This window comes from Eptesicus fuscus, chromosome 11, assembly GCF_027574615.1.
Source record: "Eptesicus fuscus isolate TK198812 chromosome 11, DD_ASM_mEF_20220401, whole genome shotgun sequence".
Classification (NCBI taxonomy): Eukaryota; Metazoa; Chordata; class Mammalia; order Chiroptera; family Vespertilionidae; genus Eptesicus; species Eptesicus fuscus.
The window spans coordinates 44,100,098-44,108,916 of NC_072483.1; the positions used below are offsets into that span (position 1 = coordinate 44,100,098).

General features: G+C 39.7%; 1 protein-coding gene across 7 annotated transcripts in view; it reads right to left on the bottom strand.

Moving 5' to 3' along the window:
* Window positions 1-5,764, bottom strand: part of LOC103283505 (sodium channel protein type 1 subunit alpha) — a 72,997-nt gene extending 67,233 nt beyond the window's left edge. For all 7 annotated transcript variants that reach the window (XM_054722810.1, XM_054722811.1, XM_054722809.1 and 4 more), the window contains exon 1: window positions 5,501-5,764. In XM_054722810.1, coding sequence (XP_054578785.1) covers window positions 5,501-5,764 — 264 coding nt within the window. The remainder of the gene's footprint in view (window positions 1-5,500) is intronic.
* Between the last annotated feature and the right edge of the window lie 3,055 nt (window positions 5,765-8,819).

Sequence of the window (8,819 nt, forward strand, 5' to 3'; positions counted from 1 at the left end):
AGAACCCAAAATGGAAAAGGACTGTATCCTGATGATGATGTTGTAGGTACTAAATCCTTCAATGTTAAAACCAGATTTTCTCTTTCTTCCTTCCTTCCTTCCTTCCTTCCTTCCTTCCTTCCTTCCTTCCTTCCTTCCTTCCTCCCTCCCTCCCTCCCTCCCTCCCTCTTTCTCTTCTTTCTTTCTTTCTTTCTTTCTTTCTTTCTTTCTTTCTTTCTTTCTTTCTTTCTTCTTTCTTTCTTTTTCTTTCTAACTAGTTTCTGATGCATTTTGGTCATTTTGACTTGAAGGGTCTCTTACTAACATAGCAGGTACTCAATAAAGGCTAGCCATTATTTAATTACCAATATCATCATCTTGTTTTTGAGACAGAGGCTTAGAGGTGACAAAAAAGGAGCTTAAGGAAAAAATCATGGGTGGGGATGAGAAAGAGTTGAAAGTCAATTATACTGTGTTAGATGTAAGGGAGATGCTGGGTGACTGGTAATTCGAGAGGAGTTAGTAATATGCAAAAAATTTTGTAAATCGGGAACTATCCATATAATATTTTATGGAATCATAATCTTTTAATAACTATATACTTTTCTGATTTATTATTAAATTATTTTTTCAAGAAAAAATGCCCTAAACCCAATTAAAAACAAAGTAAACAATTTTCTCTACCCAATATAATAGCTAAAAATTCCTGTAGCAATAACAGACCAGGCATGAATTTAAAATAGCAAATTCATGTATGACTCTTCATGCAGGCCCAATAAAGAAGGAGTATGCACCTTTTTAATTTTTTAAAATGATTTTTTAATTTTTTTAATATATTTTTATTGATTTCAGAGAGGAAGGAAGAGGGGGAGAGAGAGTGATAAACATCAATGATGAGAGAGAATCATTGATTGGGTGCCTCCTGCATGTCCCCCACTGGGGATCAAGCCCACAACCCAGGCATGTGCCCTTGACCAGAATTGAACCTGGGACCCGTCAGTCTACAGGCCAACACTCTATCCACAGAGCCAAACTAGCTAGGGCTATGCACCTTTTTAAAAAGAGCTGATAAAAAGAGAGAATAAGTTGGTTTTATATGGTCCATTAGACACCTTTAAAGGATAAATTTCTACATTCCATAATTAACAAACTTATCCATTATCACTACAGATCTAAAATACCTCATTTTATTGTCAGTACACTGTCACACTGTCAAAAGGATATTTCCTCCCATGGTGCTAGTGAGTCATCTGTAATTTTAAGAACATGAGGAGGGAGAAGTTTTCTGTAATAAAGAGTGGGTGAAGAATTTGAATGCATAGCCAAATGGTACAAAATCAACCCAAGCTATGAAAAGTAACTTGAGAAAAAAAATCCCATAACGTGGGGAAGGGGCGGGGGAGAAAGGTGAGTTCACAAGCTCAAATGTGCCTTGCCACACAACTACAGTAAATAAGCAAATAAAAGAAATCGAACCTTGAATGGTGTTCTGAAGAACACTGGACCAGAGCTCACCTGGTATGGGGAATTCTATGACAGCATTCTGATAGCACTCTTTTTTCTTTAGTTCTTACCTTGGACTTCTAAAGGCTTAAAACATCTGAGGGTCTGGAAAGTTCCTAATGCTTCCATGCACCAGGACTACTCATGAGATGGTTGCTACGATTTCTTCAGTTGCTACTACAATGTCACTGATCATGGATTAAACTACTTTAACAATTTTAGTAAAATTTTTAACATTATGTAATTTGCACACTTTAAACTGGAGCAAAGAAGATAAAAATATGTGGGCATATGCCATCTGGAAATACACCATCAGCAGTGACAAATCCATAAGCTCACTGAAATTATCTTTGTAGAAGATGATAGAGAGCTTAGCATCATTTCTATTTCTTACACAATACATTCCATAAATACTGTATATATGTAATTTAATCAAAAGTATAAAAGAAAGAAGAGATTCTGCAAGGGTTTTTATAGTAGTATTGCTTTGTTTATTCTATCTATTATTAAGAAAGAAACTAGAAACTGTATATAGATAAGAATGATACCTTAATTATTGTACTTGAGAAAAATCTTAGGAAAGTCACTGGCCTAACTGAGGTTTGCATATTCCAACTCACTCAGGCAATACAATCCACATCCTCCATATCAGTAACAGTGGGAAATCTCATTCTAAGAAGCATTTTCTCTAGTGACATTTCCACAATTAGACTCTATAGCTATGCCAGTGTATTGCATTGTTTTAATGATGATCACTCTCCAAATCTCAGGTATTCAAGTCACTAAAATAAAATTAGTCATCAAATATCAAAAGAAAAATTTATTATGTTTAAAAGGTTATTATTTTGCTAAGCATTCAAACCTTAATCATAGCAAACAAATTCAGAGTTTAAGTTTATTCCTTCATATGAAATAATACAATTATGAAAGAAAACATAAGACTAGAAAACTGTATAGGCAACTATAGAAAGTTTTAAAATATGAAAATGAAAAATAGTGAAATTTCAAACACATAACTCAATCAGGTATCCTAAATATACCATATTGGTTTTAAAGGACTTGTAAGAAGTTTCATTTGCATTGCTTTGAATGACTTACATTTGAAGACTCATTTGATGTCAGCTCAATGTGAAAGCAATGGAAGTGTCTTACCTTGGAGAAAACTCCTTCCTGATAACAATATTTTTCTTATCAGGTTGTTCTACTTGCTCACTGTGATTTGTCCCAAAATGCCAAAATATTTTTCCTTCCTCACACAATGTGCATTTGAAGATAAGGATAGAAGATGTTAATGGCAAGTCTGAATGTAAACCTAACAAAGTTTATAAGGGTTACATCAGCACAAGAATCTGGCTGACTAGTCATTTCATCAGAGCTGGTCTTTCACACCCAGTTTTAAGACAGTTCTTTTCAGTATTAAAAAGGGTTTGCATAATTTTGTTTTCCATATGCCTTTATATCCTTTACTAGAGGCCCAGTGCATGAAAATTTGTGCACTTGGGGGATTCCCTCAGCCCGGCCTGCACCCTCATGCAGTCCAGGACTCCTCAGGGGATGTCCACCTGTAGGCTTAGGCCCGCTCCCCAGGGGAACAGGCCTAAGCTGGCAGTCAGACATCCCTCTGGCAGCTTGGGAGCCCTTGGGGAATGTCCGATTAACGGCTTAGGCTGACTCCCCCCACCTAAGCCATTAGTCGGACATCCTTAGCGCTGCCGAGGAGGCGTGAGAGGCTCCTGCCACCGCTGCTGTGCTCACAGCCTTCAGCCTGGCTTGTGGCTGAGTGGAACTCACCCTGTGGGTGTGCACTAACCACAAGGGGGCAGCTCGTGCATTGAGCATCTGCCCCCTGGTGGTCAGTGCACATCATAGCGACTGGTAGTTCCTGGTCATTCTTCTGTTAGGGTCAATTTGCATATTACCCTTTTATTATATAGGATTATATATCACTCATTATGAACCAATAATTTTATTTTGGGGACATCTTCTCAAAATAACAAATGTTATCAGTGTGAAAACTTATCTCTGAAACTATAGCAATGAGAAGTGATTTACAAGACTGTCTCAAATCCACATATTAAAATTGCCAAACTTATGCATTTGACAAAGGCTAATTTCATGTTATTAAGAACTGTGTTAGCAACAAACAGAGCCTAGTGTATTTTAAGGTCTATGTCCAACTAAAATATTTCATTTTCTTAATTACAATTTTTGTCCTTTACCCTTTCACCAAGAGTTCAAAAATATATAGTGTCAGATGAAAAAGATAAAAGTATGTTGCAATCCAAAATCAATACAATAATCATTTTTTGTTTTATCTTTTCCTGTAGGCTCTTCTTGGTTTGGTGAAATCATCCTATCTAATAAAAGAGTAATATGCAAATTGACTGTCACTCCAACACACAAGATGGCAACCCCCATGTAGTCAAAGATGGCTGCCACAAGATGGCTGGCAGGGGAGGACAGTTGTGGGCAATCAGGCCAGCAGGGGAGGGCAGTTGGGGGCAATCAGGCCTGCAAGGGAGGGCAGTTAGGGGTGACTGGGCCAGCAGAGGAGGGCAGTTGGGGGTGACCAGGCCTGCAGGGAGGACAGTTGAGGGGGACCAGGTCTCCAGGGGAGGGCAGTTGGGGGGGACCGAATCTGCAGGGGAGGACAGTTGTGGGGGGGACCAGACCTGCAGGGGAGGGTAGTTGGGGGAGATCAGGCCTGCAGGGGAGGGCAGTTGGGGGCAACCAGGCTGGCTGGGGAGGGCAGTTGGGTGGGACCAGGCCAGCAAGGAAGGGCAGATGGGTGCGACCAGGCCAGCAGGGGAGAGCAGTTAGGGGCAACCAAGCCAACAGGGGAAGGCAGTTGGGGGTGACCAGGCCTGCAGGGGAGGGCAGTCAGGGGGGGGGGGGAGTCCAGGCCTGCAGGGGGGGCAGTTAGGGACAACCAGGCCAGCAGGGGAAGGCAGTTAGGGGCGACCAGGCCTAGAGGGGAGAGACATTGGGGTGTGGGGGGACCAGGCCTGCAGGGGAGGACAGTTAGGGGCAACCAGTCTGGCAAGGGAGGGAATTTAGGGGTGACCAGGCCTGCAGGGGAGGGCAGTTAGGGGTGACAGGCCGGCAGGGGAAGGCATTTCGGGGCAATTGGGCTGGCAGGGGAGCAGTTAGTTGTCGATCAGGCTGGCAGGGGAGTGGTTAGGGGATGATCAGGCTGGCAGGCAGAAGCAGTTAGGGGCAATCAGCAGGCAGGCAGGCAGGCAGGCGAGTGGTTGGGAGCCAGGAGTCCTGGATTGTTAGAGGGATCGGGCCTAAACAGGCAGTCGGACATCCCTCAAGGGGTCTCAGATTGGAGAGGGTGCAGGCTGGGCTGAGAGACACCCCCCCTTGCACGAATTTCATGCACTGGGCTTCTAGTGGTCTTAATAAAAGATTGGGTGCTTAATACAAGGTACTTATTTCAAGCATGGATACAAAAAATGGAGGCATTAAAATATCATTACACGTTCTTCAGAATACTATATTTTTGTTAATTCTTATCAATATAAATATATTTTTACAAAAAGTTGAATAATTTTTTAATTGGAGTTTATATAGCAATGTTCCAGAAATTAACTGATTTACTTATAACATATTTAGAAATTTAAAACACTTGTGGCATCAAATTTTGTTCCATAAGAAATTAATAATAATATATTTGAAGTCTTTATAATGTGATAATTCCAGGATTTTCAAGTACAGAAAACATAAAATTTTATAGTAAATATGATCTTGGGGTAGAAATTTTTAGTTCATTAAATTAGCTGCCTATAACTTAAATTTGTTATTAGGTATCTGTGTTGGTGCATTTGGGATTGCTCTGTCAGTTATGATATATATATATTTCTCACGTTTGTGCATAAACACATGCAAACATGTTTCATTTCTTAAACAGAAGGGTACTTCAGACTGTGCTAATTCAGCCTGTGTTGGTGCTACAACCATCCAGGGTATGCAGTAGGCAATTCGCAGCAAAACATGCCTGATAAAAAACACTCACTTTTTTATTGATGTAGTACGGGTCCAGGTCCTCCAAAGGTTCTGACACCATCCCTGGAGGAATGTCTCCATAAATAAAAGGAAGGTTCCTTCCAGCTTCCAAGTCACTATTTGGCTTTGGGCCATTTTCATCATCATCTTTCTTGTCTGGTTTGGGATTCTTAGCTTTTTCTTCTGCAATGCGCCTTTCAATAGCCGCAAGGGATTCTCTGGTGAAGAAGTTGAAGCTGTCAGGTCCTGGTGGTACAAGCACTGTTTGCTCCATCTTGTCATCCTGCACATTTTAATTACCATTTACTCCACATATGAAAGTCCTAAAAAAAAAAAAAAAGAATGCTGATATTTTAAGGAGATTAAGAGAAGACTTAATATCTATAAACTCTTGCATTAAACACTAGAGTATTGAAATTGTTTCCAATTAAATTGAAATGTAATTATTAAATGTGAATCTTTTTTTGTAGTAAGAACATTTAATGTTAGATCTACCATTTTAACAAAATTTTTAAGTAAGATAGTATTGTTAACTACAGGCATGAAATTGTACAGCAGACTTTTAGCACTTATTTCAGTTACTTCAGGAGTGAAAAAAAAATCACTAATTGGTCTTACTAAATGAGAGCTTTCTCTTCAGTAAACCCTAATACACTAGAGTCCTTGATATAAAACTGGAACAGATATAGACCTGAATAGAAACTCGCCATTTTTCTCTCCCACAGGTCCTGGTAACTGCCATTCTACTCTCTGCTTCTATGACCATGGCTTAACAGACATGGTTTCTATCTAGGGTTTTATTAAGTTTACCAACCTTGTTTATTCAGTCTTATGCTTTGCAGATACAGGAACTGTGCCATAAGTTAAGAAAGTCATTCAAGTCTAGCCTTAATTGAAGTACATTTGGCTAAATACCACCATGTCCCTAATGGGCTGTTCACTCCGTAAGATGCAGAAATGAGGATGTCCCATAGAGACAATGGTTAGTTCATCAACAGGATGAAGTGGAAAGGGAGTTGTCTCTGAGAGGATATAAAACCCAACCCTCTAGTGCAGTGGTTCTCAACCTTTCTAATGCCGTGACCCTTTAATACAGTTCAAGTTGTGGTGACCCCCAACCATAAAATTATTTTCTTTGCTACTTCATAACTGTAATTTTGTTACTGTTATGAATCGTAATGTAAATATCTGTGTTTTCCGATGGTCTTAGGCGACCCTGCTAGCGGTTCTCAACCTGTGGGGCGACCCACAGGTTGAGAACCGCTGCTGTAGAGCCTAAGACCATCGGAAAGGTGGTCAGAACAGTTTGCTGCAGCCAGCCTTAATGACCAATCAGGCTGTTCTGATTGGGTCTTCATCTATTCTGAGATTTGAGACAACTAAAACTATGATCTGGTCATGTCATTAGCCATGTTGAGGTTGTCATACTTGAACACATACAGAAAGAGACAATTAAAGACTGGACAAATGCCACTGATATGACTAAGAATGCCAGAAAGACTAAATAGAAAGAAAGTACTAGAATGGGTCATGGTGGAAGATAGCTGAAGTTGCTGGAGACAGCAGGGTTCTCCTATTTCAGGGGAAAAAATGACCAGAAAAAGGACAGGATACCACGAGCTCAATAGGAACTACACTATTTTTCTTCACGAAAGCAATAATAATATTCTTGCTGATACTATAGTCCTATAGTGCTATAGTCCTATTATGAGAACCTGAGGCAAAACTCTCAACTCCAGATAGCAGAGTCAGACCTGATCTCATGCCAGAGGCCAAATCCCAAATGTATTATTTTCAGGCATATTTAATATGAGCTCAAATTTCACAGGTATTACTGAGCCAAAACTTCCCAGAGCCTATGCTACTGCTTGGCCACAGGTTTATTTGGATACTGCATTAACTCTTTAAGGTCATCAAGCTATGATATGGTTAATAGCATCTTTTGTATATAGGAATTGCAATAAGATTGTAGCTGTAACTGATCTTTGACAAAGGGGCAAAGGCAATATAAAAGAGCAAACATAGTCTTCTCCAAAAAATAGTGCTGGACAAACTGGACCTCCACATGATTTTATATATATACTAGAGGCCTGGTGCACAAAATTCATGCAAGGGCCTTGGCCCTGGCTCCTGCCTACCTCTGCCACAGCCAAGGGCCGCTGCTGCCTCTGCCATGGCCCCCGCCCGCTGTGGCTTTGTCCGGAAGGAAGGACATCCAGAAGGACATCCGGTCTAATTAGTATATCATGCTTTTATTATTATAGAACACACACACACACACACACACACACACACACACACACCTAGACACAGTTCCTATCACTTTACAAAAATTAACTCAAAATTGATCACAGATCTAAAGGTAAATTTTAAAACTATGAAACTCCTACAAAATAAATTAGGATAAAATTCAGATGACCTTTGGTTTGGCAATGACTTTTTAATGAACACTGAAAGCACAATCTATTAAAGGAATAATTGATAAGCTAGACTTAATTAAAACTAAAAACATCTGTTCTGTGAAAGACAATATCAACTACATAAAAAAGACAATCCACAGAAAATATTTGCAAAACCAAAGCTGATAAAGGACTCCTATCCAAAATATGCTAAGAACTCTCTTTTAAAATATATATATATTTTATTGATTTTTTTTTTACAGAGAAGAAGAAGAGGGATAGAGAGTTAGAAACATCAATCAGCTGCCTCCTACACACACCCTACTGAGGATGTGCTGGCAACCAAGGTACCTGCCTTTGACCAGAATCGAACCCGGGACCCTTCAGTACGCAGGCTGATGCTCTATCCACTGAGCCAAACCGGTTAGGGCCAAAATATACAAAGAACTCTTAAAGCACAACGATAAGAAAACAAAGAAATTAATTTAAAAATCAGGCCAAAGCCCTTAAAAAATACCTCATCAAAGAAGACATACAGATGTTAAGTAAATATATGAAAAGATGCTCCACATCATATGTCATCAGGGAAAAGCAAATTACAATACAGACACTGAATGTTACAGCCACTATTGAAGACAGTGTGGTATTTTCTTACAAATGAAAACTTCCTCTTACCATACAATCCAGCAATTGCCCTCCTTGATATTTACCCAAATGAGCTGAAGACTTATGTCCTGAAAGACCTGCACATGGATGTTTATAGCAACTGTATTCAAAATTGCCATAATTAGAAGCAACCAAGATGTCCTTCAGTAGGTAAATGGATACAGGCAAGGGAATATTATTTAGTGCTAGAAAGGAATGAGCTATCAAGCTATGAAACCACATGGAGGAAAACAAATGCATATTCCTAAGTGAAGAAGTCAATCC